The sequence below is a fragment of the Eptesicus fuscus genome, chromosome 12 (assembly GCF_027574615.1).
Source record: "Eptesicus fuscus isolate TK198812 chromosome 12, DD_ASM_mEF_20220401, whole genome shotgun sequence".
NCBI classification, from domain to species: domain Eukaryota; kingdom Metazoa; phylum Chordata; class Mammalia; order Chiroptera; family Vespertilionidae; genus Eptesicus; species Eptesicus fuscus.
The window spans coordinates 85,859,318-85,873,163 of NC_072484.1; the positions used below are offsets into that span (position 1 = coordinate 85,859,318).

General features: G+C 36.6%; 1 protein-coding gene across 1 annotated transcript in view; it reads left to right on the forward strand.

Annotated features, from left to right (window-relative positions):
- Positions 1-13,846, forward strand: part of DCC (DCC netrin 1 receptor) — a 566,817-nt gene that overhangs the window by 429,540 nt on the left and 123,431 nt on the right. The window contains exon 15 of the mRNA XM_054723604.1: positions 5,009-5,203. Within this exon, the coding sequence (XP_054579579.1) occupies positions 5,009-5,203 (195 nt within the window). The remainder of the gene's footprint in view (positions 1-5,008; positions 5,204-13,846) is intronic.

A 13,846-nucleotide genomic window follows, 5' to 3' on the forward strand; every position in this document is an offset into this window, starting at 1 on the left:
TAGGTGGTAACTCTGAGCCCTGCAATCAGCTGCACAGACACAGTGGTTGGGGCAGAGAGCAGAAAGCAGTTCTGTCTCCTGTGGCTTCCGGACTTCCTCCTGCATTCTCCGCTTGGCTTAACTGGTTGACGATCAACAGTAACTTAAAGAAATACCCCTATTCCTCATGGATCGCCCTTTAATTAGGATGTTTTGTTAAAGTGATTATAGAACAAACCTCACTGTTGGTTCAGGTTTGCCTGAAACCATGTTTGCAATAACTAACAGCTGGGAAGTTGTAAAATATTTAATTTGTGCCTCAAAACTTCAGCTTAAAAAAGGCAACATTGTTAGAATTCCCCAAAGTTCTTATGTAAATGTCTTGCATAACGAACGGTCTGAGAGGATTTGTGATGAAGTTGAACCAAGTGCCCTCTAGGACAGCGATTTCTCACCAGTGTGCAGCGAGACCTTCCAACATGCAATACCTGACTACTTAGTCAGGACCACTGACTCCTTTTCCCTTAGGTTGTCAAATAAATAAGTGACAACAGCCAATACAACAATAGATGTCCAGTGTGAATTCATCAAAATTATACCTACTTTTTGGCATGTTGGCAAAAAATATATTTTTTGGTGTGCCACAGAATTTAATAACTAGTTTATGTGTGCCATGAGATGAAAAAGGTTCAAAATCACTGTTCTAGGAAATTAAGCTGGGGGAAACCTCTGTGTTGACCCCCCTTTCTAATTTTGAAATGAGCAGATAGAAACTGCTATGCACATCTGTCATAAAGTAGTTTAAAAATTAAACTTCTACCCTGAAATGGAGGAGATTGGCTAGCAAGAATTTGCATTGCAGAGACTCCTGAAAACACAAATGGGATGTAGCAAAAATGGTGAACCTAGGAGCAGTCTCTAATTTCCAGCCCTACTAGCCTGATCAGGTAATTGTTGAGTGAAATGGGATTGTCACAAATTCATTCGTTTTAAAACGCGAGAAGAAATGCATAAAGCTATTTCCACAGTACTGATAAAATAGAAGATGATGAGACCACCCAGAAAGAAGGAACACTACATAATAAAACTGTCAAACTCATTCAAAAAGTGGGCTCTGAAAAATGGAATATCTCTTGGCAGAAGAATGAGAAATGAGAAAAATAAGCTTTGACTACTTGGGGAAAAAATTGAAGAATAGAAAGAAAAAAGGAAAGAAGGGAGGGAGGGAAAGAGGGAGAGACAGAGGGAGGGAAAGAGGGAGAGAGGAAGGAAAAGGGGAAGAGAAAGAAGGGAGGTAGGAAAGGAGAGGAGAGGAGAGGAGAGGAGAGGAGAGGAGAGGAGAGGAGAGGAGAGGAGAGGAGAGGAGAGGAGAGGAGAGGAGAGGAGAGGAGAGGGGAGGGGAGGAGAGGAGAGGAGAGGAGAGGAGAGGAGGGGAGAGGAGAGGAGAGGAGAGGAGAGGAGAGGAGAGGAGAGGAGAGGAGAGAAGAGGAGAGGAGAGGAGAGGAGAGGAGAGGAGAGGAGAGGAGAGGAGAGGAGAGAAGGAAGGGAAGGGGAAGGAAGGGAAGGGGAAGGAAAGGAAAATATTGTGAGTCGTGGTAGGCTGAATAATGGCTTCCAAAATGCGCATGTCCTTTAAAATATTCCTTCACATGACAATAGAGATTTGGCAGATGTGATTAAGCTAAGGATCTTGGGGATTATCCTGTGTTGTCCAGGTGGGCCCGATAAACTCACAAGGGTCCTTATAAGAGGGAGGAGGGAGATCAGAGTGACAGAGATGTGACAAGAGAAGCAGAGCTTGGAAATGTGGAGCCAGGAGCCAAGGAAGGTGGGCAATCTCTAGAAAAAGCTGAAAGAGCCAAGAAAGCATCATCTCTAAAGCCTCAAGAAGGAGCATGGCCTGCTGACACCTTGAGTTAGCTCACTGAGTGAGATTGATCCTGGAGTTATGGCTTCCAGGAATGCAACATCACAAATGTGCGGTGTTTTATTTATTTTGTTTTATTATTTCCATCACCATTTATCCCCTCTATGCCCTCTTCTTCCACCTGCACTCACCCCTTCCCCCCCCCAGGCCCCCCGCTATCTCCACACTGTTGTCCATATCCATGAGTTCTCTCTTTGTTTAAACCACAAGGTATGGCAGCAATGGGAAATTAATACAGTTGCCAGAAGAAATTTTTTGGTTGTAGTTAGAATCATTGACAAAGAGAAGTACGCTTGTACCAAAATAAAAGTTTGCATAAAATAAGATAAACCAGTTGGTTTGTGTTGTGGTTTTATATTAGCATCATTTTGAGGCCCAAAGGTATGAAAACAATGAGCACTAAGCTTGAAATAAAAAATGTCAGTCTACATGGAATTTTACATTCTGAACACTTAAAAAGATCATATGGTAATGCTATTTTTCATTTTTTGAAGAGCTGCCTTTATATTTTTCATAGTAATTGCACCATTTCACATTCCCATTGGGTGACCCCCTTTTTATCTTCTTCATTTTCCTTCTTACCCTCTATCACGCTCTTTGCTTTCTTGTTTTTCATTTTTCTTTTTCTTTTTTTATTTATTTCAAAGAGGAAGGGAGAAAGAGAGAGAGAGAGAGGAAGAGAGAGAGAGAGAGAGAGAGAGAGAGAGAGAGAGAGAGAGAGAGAAACATCAATGATGAGAGAGAATTATTGATCAGCTTTTCCTGCACGTTCCACATCAGGGATTGAGCCCAAAACCCCGGGCATGTGCCCTGACATGGAATCAAACCGTAACCTCCTGGTTAGTAGGTTAACCCTCAACCACTGAACCATGCCAGCGGGCTTGTTTTGTTTTTCATACCAATCTCACTCTTGTTATAGGATTTCTCCAGCAGTTTTCTCTCTGCCTATAAAGCTTTCCACCCTGTTGTTTGCTTGACTGGCTCTTTCTGGTCATTCACCTTAGACTCTACCAGTGATGCCTTCATTGGTGAGTCAATTACTATGCCACCAGCCTGGCACTTACCAAGATCTCGTGACTTCCTTGTTTATTCTTTCATTTTTTGTTTTGTGGTATTACCTTCTCGAAATTATATCCCCCTACCTAGTCCTATAATACTATGACTGGCACATAGGCAATCCACAGTAATTGTTGAAAATTCACAGGGATTAATCTGATAAATTTCCTAATGTGTTATATGTGAACATTACTCATTAGTGGAAATCTGTAATCACCACTGAAAGAATAATAACTGTTCTTCAGAAACAAATTAAACTAAGGATCCATAATTTCATCGTATCATCAAGAATGGCAGTTGACCTACTTATCTTAATAATTCAGACTCCCGTAGAAATTTTGGGCCTCATTAATTTGCATATTTCAGGCCAAATGTGTTCTTTGGTTTCAAGTGATTTCAGTAATTGCCTTAATACTTATCTATGCCTTATATGTGCACTCATTGTCCTAGAGGTATTTGCAAAATCTTTCATGTACTTCTGAGTAGCGAATTTCAGTTTCAACCCCCAAAGAGTATTCGTGTCACCCACCTTCCGCAGCAGATTTTCTGAGTCAATGTTTTATAGTTCATTCTTGTAGTAACTGTTTTCGTGCTTTTTAACATCATCTGCACTGGAGAAAACTCACTCACATAGTAGTGTAAGGAAAATTTTCATTTCTGTTGTTTATATTAAGAAGTGAATAGCAGAACACAAATGGGCTACTCTGAATTATGAACCAACGTATCCATGCCTCTGTTTCTGTTTTGTTCGTCAATATATTTTGTTCACTAGAGTCCACATATAAGTGAATATGGTATTTGTCTTTCTCTGACTGGCTAATTTAAATATTAAACCATCCCTTTCATTTCTTTTATTATTTTCTTTAAGGTTTATAGTGGAAAATCCTTCACAGACATTGTGTTTCGCTGTAAAAGGTTTATATCCATGTTTTGAGATTTTTTTATGATGCCTTTGCATATTACATCACAGGCTTCTTCAGGACAAAGAATATTGTGTCTCTTTTTTGTTCACAAATGGGAATCTTTGAAGAAAAAGGCATCTTTAGAAAATGCTGTTGATGTATCTTTAGAATGTAGCATCTTTTGAGAAGCTCTTAGTACAGTATCTATTTTTAAAACTTGAATAGAAGACACACTTTCATATAACACTTAAGCTAGAAGTATGTGTGTTGATGGTAGATAATATTGGAAGAGATCACATCTCCTTTTGCTATTACAACAAGAAGAAAATATACTGTACTATTTCTTTTCATCATCAAATTCTCTTGCATAATTTGACAAATGTTACCATTAGACATTTTCAGGTAGGAAAGAAATAATGAACACAAATAGTTTGAATAAGGTTCAAATCACTAATATTTTTGAGTACCTACTAATTGCTAGAAACTGTGCCAAAACACTTAATGGGCTATTAAGTTTAGATGGGCACATTTTTAAATTTCTTCCCAGAATATTTACCTGATCAAAGAATGGATTGCATATGCCAGTATTAAACCTACCCAAATATTTATAATAGTATTTTACAACTGCCTTTTTACTTGTCTGCAATTCCCATTAAATCATAAACTCCTGCCCGGCTGGCGTGGCTCAGTGGTTGAGTGTCGACCTTGGAACCAGGAGGTCAAGGTTCAATTCCTGGTCAGGGCACATGCCTGGGTTGCAGGCTCGATTGCCAATAGGAGTGTGCAGGAGGCAGCCGATCAATGGTTCTCTCTTATCATTGATGTTTCTATCTTTCTCTCTCTCTCCTTTCCTCTCTGAAATCAATACAAATATATTTTAAAAAAAACAACCCCAGAGAAAAGCTATTATAATAAAGAAGAATGGACAGTATTCAGTAGCCTCTTGGGCTTAAGAAATTCTGTGCAAGTCAAATCAAACATGGAAAATGTCTCACATTCTGGAACATGGAGGGACTTGGGCCATAAGTAACACACCATCTGAGCATCTATGGAATATGACGCTAAGTCTTGTTTGAGTGGGAATTGTACCATGCTGTGCGTTCTACTAGGAGACAGGCTGATGATGCCTCTCTCTGAATTCTAGAGTCTCAAGTCCCTGACCAGCCAAGCTCTCTTCATGTGAGGCCCCAGACCAACTGCATCATCATGAGCTGGACTCCTCCCTTGAACCCAAACATCGTGGTGCGTGGTTACATTATTGGTTATGGCGTCGGAAGCCCTTATGCCGAGACAGTGCGTGTGGATAGTAAACAACGGTATTATTCCATTGAGAGGTTAGGTGAGTACCTGTGGTTTTTATTCTGTTAAGGAAAATAAATAATTTACTTCAATTATTTTCTTTCTTGAAAAAAATGGTTTTTTGAATGTTATTTCAGCTTGCAGCATATATTCTTAAAACAATTCTCTTTTTCTGTCTTCTACCCATCCACAACACACACACACACACACACACACACACACACACACACACACACTTTTCCTCTCTGGATTTTCAATTGGATCATTTTATCTAGGACTATTCACAGGAGTGGGTACCCTTGTGTGTACCCTTGCCTATGTGTCATAAAGATATGAAACGTATATTAGGTCATTTTTCTTTTTCTACTGATAAATGGAAACTTGTAATCTTAAAAATTCTTATAAAATGAAAGTCAACATACTTTTCATCTTTTTCTTACTAGGAAGATAGTCTGTCGATTTTCTTTAACCTTGAATTATCTAGTCACATTACCTCCTTTACCTTTTGCATTTATATATAAAGCTTTATGGCTATGTCATTATGACTGTAAAACAACAAAATGAAAAAACAAATTTTCAAGTCAAGCCAGTAGCTTAGTTATCAAGCTCCTCTCTACATATATTTCTGATCCCTCTCCAATCCAAGTTCTCTTCAAATTGTACTCAGCCTTCGTTTACTTACACAACTGAGTATAGTATTTGAGTTGTGATATTTAGGAACTTTTTTTAAACTATCACATATCATAAGGAGACTTAATTAAAATATGTCACCAACACTGATGTGGATTCGCAGAGATATACAGTAAACTAATGTTCTTAGAATTTGATGTTACCCCATGGAAGAAAACATGCATAATTAAAACTTTTACAGTTTTAATGGTCAACTATCACTTCTTTTGAAGTGTTTTAACCCCCTTACAGAGAGCTATTTTTAGTTATTTCCTGAATATTTAATTATTATTTGTTTTCATTTTTATTCTCTTTTCAATAATGTTTAGTAGAGGGCATGGTTGCAAAGGACACATATTTTAAAAATATAATCTAAGCATACTGAAAGGTAAATAAAGGTGGAACTGGATGGCACTTCAAACCTGGGTTTAGATCCATGTTTTTCTCTCTGCCATAATGGTTAATCTTGGGAAAGTGATTTATTCAGTGAAAATGTGGGAAAAGAATACCTTTTATCCTTTATTTGATGGTGTTAGGGAGTTAACAGATATTAAAAAGAGTTAATAGAGGAGGAGAGGTTAGTCTTTGTAAGACATATAAGTATGAACATTTGCATTGTTGTCATTGCAAAACCAGTAAAGTTTTGCCTTAATTAAAATACTTATTTTATAAGGTAAATGTATTACCTCCTACTTCTAAAGGTTAATGGGGGGGGGGCGGAGGAAGAGGACCTATGTAATCCTTTTAATAATAAAGATTAAAAGAAAATATCTTTTTTTATAATACTAATTGGAAATATTTTTATTTTAGACTGTTTAGTAAAAAAAAGATTTAAAAAGTGGGTGTTCCATTTATGATTAAATTTGTCCAGAATCCATTGGTATCAAATGAGGGTTTGAATTCTGTCTCTAACAATGGATCACTGTCATAGGTGGCACCGTGGCTGTGGGACTCTATGAGCTTCGTTTTCTCATGTGTAAAGTGGAATAGTATGCTGCTGCCTCACAATATTTGTATGAGATAATAAAAGTCAAGTTATTTGCAATTTTTTAAAGGTAAAACATACATGTAAATAAGGCATTGTTCTTTTTTATCATTTTGTACATCATCAGTTTAGCAAATATATATACTATAGTTACATGGGCTTTGAATTGTGTTTTTATAAACTATGACATTTATAGTATTCAAGTATGTTATCGTCTTTACCTAAAAGTGGACTAGAACCAACACAGTTAAAAATAGTGGACTATGTCAAACAGTTTTAAAAAATAGTTGAAGTTTCTAGGTTTCTAAACTCAGAAAACTCAACAAATGCATGGAATTATATAAAATATTTATTTACTAAAATTAATTAACTTGAATCAAAAATATAAACAACGCAGTGACATTCTATTCGTTGTGAAAGGCAAAAATGTAAATGGTTTCGGGCTGTAATAGAATGCTGAGAAAATCCTGAGTGGGAGAGTTAGAGGCATTGAACATGAGCATTGGTCGCCAGGGAGGAGCGAGGGGTAGGGGAAAGGTCATTCCCTAAGATCATTACTCAGAACAGATCAGGAGGAATGGTTTTATCTTCTATGATTTTTTTTAGGTTAGTTCTTTTCAACCTACAGGCATTTTCTAGCCGTCTTTAAGGACAGCCTCAGGGGGATTCATTAATAATACATAACCTTCTATTTGTAACTCTTTTCTCATTTTCTACTCCCCGAGGTCCAAAGCACATGCACTGTCTTACACCTGGTGAATTTTCTAAGGCCATTTGGAAGAATCTTTTAGGAAAGATTAATAATATTATTGAACTAGAGGAGAAAAGACCTCATTGGAGTAAATATATATGTGTCTTTCATTAAAACCTAAAAATCTCCCCTCTTTATTCCCCTTTTTTTATAACCCTTTCACATTGCATCTTGAGTTTTATAACCTGAGTTATCACTTGTAAAATCAAATTGATGACTAAAGGATCATGTGATCATTCATTCTACCAACACTAAATCCAAGCATTCAATCAAAAATGATTCCTCCATCTTCTGTATTTTAAAAAATACTGTATTTGGGTCAGAATAATCCAAATCTCTTCTTAATTACCCATGTCATTTAATGTTCATGGACAGCTGCTCGGTGCATTTCTTCCATGTACTTTACAAATACCAGTTTATTCTTTCAAACTCTACATTTTGTTAGTGTCAGGTATCATCTCAATTTTACTAATGAGAGAAGACAGCAAGAGAATTAAAGTAAACAAGAAAAGTCAAAGCTAATTTTTAATGAGAGAGTTAAATGTTACATTAAAACACTCAGATAAATATTGCCAGAAACAGCAAAGACCTGGCTCTTCGGGATGGAGAAAGGAAGCTGGGGTCGAATCTGAGCCTGACTTGAAGCTAGCACACACTACTGCAGAGAAGTTACACTTCTTACATGAAAAAAACAGGGTCTTCTGGAAAATCATATCTTTAATGCAACAACAGAATATAATAACCAAGTGAGATAGGACACAGTCCTAAAATTTCCGATCAAACATAACTATAGCTTCAGGCATGAATCATGGAGCTTTTGAGAATTGTTATCCTGTGAGCTAAGGTTAGAACTGATTTTGAGGGGGAAAAACAACAACAGAAAAAGAGATGTCTGAGCTTTTGCTTTATTAAGCAATTATACTTGTGAATATTTTTCTTTCCTATTAGTTCTACCAGTTCTGCCCCCTTGTAATTTGAGACTCTGTTATAAGGTGCATAATTATTTAGGGTTGTTATGTCCTCTAGATGAATTAACCAGTTTATCATTTATAAGCTATTTTTCTGTATCAATGCTGATATTCTTTGCTCTGTAATCTGCATTGCGTCTGATATTAATGACAACTCCAGCCTAATTTTTGTTTGTAGGTTAGCATGATACTTATTTTTCCATTATTTTACTTTCAAACTGTTTGTGTATTTATATTTAAGTGGACTTTTGTAGGCAGCGTGTAGTTGGGTCTAGCTTCTTCATCCAATCTAAGAGTCTCTGAATTGTAATTGAGGTGTTTAGGCCATTTACATTTAATGTTAATATAGATATGATTGGGTTTATATCTACCACCCTACTATTTGTGTGTGGGGTTTTTTGTTGTTATTGTTCTGTTGTCCCATATATTCTTTATGCCCCTTTTACTTCTCTTTCTGAATTTTGGGGAGGTTACTTATTTTTAATCATTTATGTTCCATTTTTAAAATTTTTTTTATTGTTTAAAGTTTTACATATTTCCCATTTTTCCCCAATTGATCCCCCCATCCATTCCCACCCAGGGCAAGCCCCAAAAGCCCCAGTGTCTGTGTCTATTGGTTATGCTAATATGCATGCATACAAGTCCTTTATATGTTCCATTCTTGTGGGCTCATTAACTATAACTCTTTTGCTTCTTTAGTGCTTGCTAATAATTTATAGTATGTATATTTGACTTATCACTATTGACTTCACAAAAATATTATTGAAGTTTATAATGCATTGCTATTATTTTTTCATTAAATAATCAAATATTTTAAAGGATAAAAATAAGCAAAAGATGTATTATAGATATAACTATGTAGTTAAGCATTTTTTTTGCTCTTGATTCCTTTATGCTAATCCAGATTTTGGACAGAAATCATTTTCCTTTATTCTTGAACTAGTGACCTAGTGCACGAAATTTATGCACATTAAAAGGGAATTAATTAGAGGAAATATTTTAATATTGCTATTTGCCCTTTCTCTATAATAGAAGTGTCAGAGATGAAAGAAAATTACTAAAATGTATATGAAAATCTTCCTCCTGTCAGAGTCTGGGGCATGCCACGGGAACCAGAGTCAAGTCCCCACACACCCATGTACACCTCAAAATCGCATGAGACCAGACCCGGCCAGCCCCACCCCCATCAAGAACTGCCAGGTGGTGGGCATGGCCTCAGGTCGCCTGGCCCAGCGCTGGGCTGGGGGGGGCGGGGGGCATGGCCTGAGGTCCCCCGGTCTAGGCTGTGGGGTGCACCTTGAGGTCCCCTGGCCTGGGCCAGGGGGCGCGGCCTGAGGTCCCCCATCAAGCCCCACCAGGAGGGGGGCACAGCCTCAGGTCCCCGACCTCGGCCCAGTGTCACGCAGCCTCAGGTCCCTTCTGATTGCTCATTAAGGCTCGTTATGGGAAGTCGGCCTTCCCTGTGGGTACAGCCATCTTGTGTTACGGGATCCCTGCCTCTGCTGTGGGCGCAGCCATTTGTTACAGCATGACGGTCAATTTGCATATTCTCTTTATTAGATAGGATGACTTCCTTGTAATGGAGTTAGGTTGGTGATTAATTTTTTTTAATTTTTGTACAACTAAAAAAGTTTTCATTTTACCATTTGCAGTGGAGATGGAATTCTAGGTCAATACATTTTATTTATTTTGCTCTTTTTATGATATTACTCTATTTTAATATCTCTTGTGTTGTCTTGTTTCTGAGAAAACTGCTGTAATCATTATTATCTTTGTGCATCTATACATAATGTGTCTTTTGTCTGTGGTTGCTTTGAAGTTTTATTCTTTGCTGCTGCTTTTACACAACTTTATTATGATATCTCAGTGTAGTATTCTTTATGTTTCTTCTGCTTGAAGTTCAGTGAGATTCTTGGATTTCTGGGTTTTTAGGTTTTATAAAGTTTGGGAAATTTTGGCTATTAGTTTTTAAGTAGGTTTTTCCCCCCCCACTCTTACTCCTCTCAGTTGGGGACTTTATTTACACATATGCATGGAGCTTCTGGTTGCAAACAGTTCACTGATTCTTTGTTCATTATTTTCTGTCGTTTTTGTCTGTGTTTCATTTTTTATGGTTATTATGTCTTTAAAGCAACTTATTTTTCCCTGTAGTGGCTATTCTGATCTTAATCCCATCTGGTATGTTTTTCATATTACACACGACAGTTTTTATCTCTAGAAGTTTGGTTTGGGTCTTTCCTATATAGTCCACATTCTAGTCAATGTACTCAAATTTTCCTCTGCCTTCTTGAACATAAGGAATGCTCTCATCTACAGATTTTTTCATCTATGTCGTTTTGAGTCCATATCTATTTTATTAAATTTTCTCCTTGCTTTGGATTGAATTTTTCTGATTTTTTTCAGATGTAGATGAATGCAATGTAACATACTGCATATTATCTACATTTTGCATGTGTGTTTTTTAGACATTGTATTTTTTAATTTTGTGATGCTGAAGAGTTCTGCGATTTTTAAAAATGATTCTCAAGTTTTGTTCTAGAATGCAGTTAAGTTACTTGGAAAATTTTTGACCCTTTTGAGGTTTGCTTTTAAGCTATTACATGGTATTAGAGCACTGGTACCATCTAATAGCTTAAGGCTAATTTGCCCTTCTATTAAGCCCATTCCTTCTGAGTACTCTGCCTAAATTCCCATAAATTATGTGACTTCTTTAAAAACTGGCTTTTAGGAACCCACTTACTGGCCATTATTGAGCAGCAAATATTTTTTCTTGCTAACATCTGGTGGTTCTTTCCCCAGGCTTGGAAAATTCCCCCATAATTTGCACCGATAAACACTCAGATGAATCGTTCAAGAGGGACCCCTGTCGACCTCCAGAACTCTCCTTTTGTGCATTTCTCTGCTCTCTGGTTTTCTTCCTCTCCAACTCCAAGTGCTTTGCTTCTCTCAGACTTCCAACTCTATATGCTCACTGAGCTCCCCTTGGGTTCCCTCTTCTCTTTTGCAGCCTGAAAACTTCCCCAGGTAATAAGCTCGGGAAATCAGTGGGTTCACTTTGTTTCTCTTCTCCCAGAGACCACTCACCTGATCTGTCTGATGTCCACTATCGGAAAAATGTTTTGTCTGTTTTGTTTTTGTAAGTTGATCCAGGAAGGAGGTAAATCCATTCCCTATTCATCTATATTGATCAGAAGTGGAAGCCCTTTAATGAACAATTAAGCAGTCATTTTATTATTTCAGTATGCCAAAACTTTTAGCTCGTCAAGAGTCCCAAAGATGTCAAACGGCCTTCTATTTCCTGATGTCTGTCACCAATCTCGTCAAGAATGGATCCTGTCAGATTGTATTTTTGGAGATAAATTTAGCTTGAGTGCTCTTAGAAACAGGTTTCCTAGCTTGTGGAGAAATGAACCTTTATAACTCCCAGAGTGCATTCTGAGTTCAGTGAATACAATGTAAATTACAATGTTAACCTCAGCATCACCCCTCCCATCAAAATAATTCCATCATGCATGGGAAATAGAAGTTTTGAGTTTATGACATGCGAACACTTTAAATCAGAAATATCAATGCACTTCAGCAGCCTCTAGAATAGCTGACATTCATGAATAAAAAATGAATAAGCACCATGTAGAGAACATTTTATTACTTTTAAATGAAGTACATTATAGGTGTTGGTTAACAAATTCTGCTTTGTAGTTTTTGAAGCAGGATGTAAGGAGAATTATGAAAAAATAAATTTTGAACTGAAGTTTGAAAAACCTGATCATAAAACCCTATAGAAATAAGTCATTTAATGGTAAAGAACATAAAAAAGGGAGGATACACTTACCCCTTATTTATTCACAAATATCTTATTCAGAGTATTTATCTATAGTGAGGCGGTAGTGAACGCGAACTCCAGCTGAATTTCTGGAGGACATAACGGATCATTGGAAAACCATCTATTGTATGCTTGTTGAAGCACTTCTAGAAGAAAGTCAACTTACCTTGTTTTCATCATTATTTTGCAATTTTGTTATTTTCACAGGGAATCTCTGCTTGTTCTTAAGATAATATCAGTAATTTTACAATACAACTTTATTCTACAGTTTTAATGTGGGGATTCCAAACGGAATTTCTATATGAACATGTGTATGTCTGTTGTTTTATCTCAGAGTTGATTGAATATGCCTCTTACCTTTGCTGCATATGTAAATATTATTTGCCCAATGTCTATTATATTCTAAATATTGTGGATGGAATAAGAATTCTAAGGAATCCAAAGAACAATATATGTTCTCCTTGTTTTCTTAGCATTTCATAATCACTTTGAAATTCACCTTAGTAGGTTTCGATGCTTTTTCTGTTACAGGTGTGGATGGATTCAATACAACCTAATGCATATTATCTGAGTCATAATTTCTTTTTCAAATATTCTTGGCCATCGAGTTGACATAGTCAAAACACCAAATGGGTGAATTTTCCATAGTGCAAACAGTTAATACAAAACAAAACAAAAATATCTTGTATTAAAAGACCAAATGGTATATTATGTCTTTTCAATTTCTTACTTATATTGTATATACCTACATATTGAGATACTATGGTGAGAATCGGGAGGGATACGAAGAAATGCAAGGCATATTCTCTGACATAATCTAGGCTCCCAAAGTCCTATGTGATAAATCTAAAAATATTTCTTGAGAAGGATAAGTAAGGTAAAATGTTTATATAAGAATAGTATTTGCTTTGGTAGGTAGCTTACATTTGAGGTTGGTAGAAATATTGGCATGAGAATTTTGACTTTAAGGATGGGTATGATTTATTCTTATGGGAAAAGACATGATGTGGAATGTATAAGACTACAAAGTCAATGAAAAGCAAGGCAGGCATGAGGTCTAGTTAAAAAAAAAAAAACAATACTTGCCAGTGAAAATTCATATAAGGTAGTTGCAGGAATAATGAATAGTGATAACTTGACTGTAAGTTTGGGATGGAATAAAATTGAAACTCTGAGCATTCTTGAATTCATCCATTTCCAAATAATTCTAAGGGTTCATGTTGTGTATTATGGTTATTTTGTTGAGTTACTAATAGATTCCCAAATGCTGAGAACATGTGTGTAATTATGTAGCTAATCAGTAAGTGTTACCCACCACCTAGCCTTTCTTCCCATTGTCAAATATCCATTATTATGAGAAAATCATGTTTCGTATCTGAAAAAGTTCTGGGAAAACCAGGATCCAGGGTTAAAGCAGGAAGCTAAAACTACATTGTGGTAGTCTTTGAGGTTCATACTAGGCCTCTGTAATGTGCAGTTTAATAATG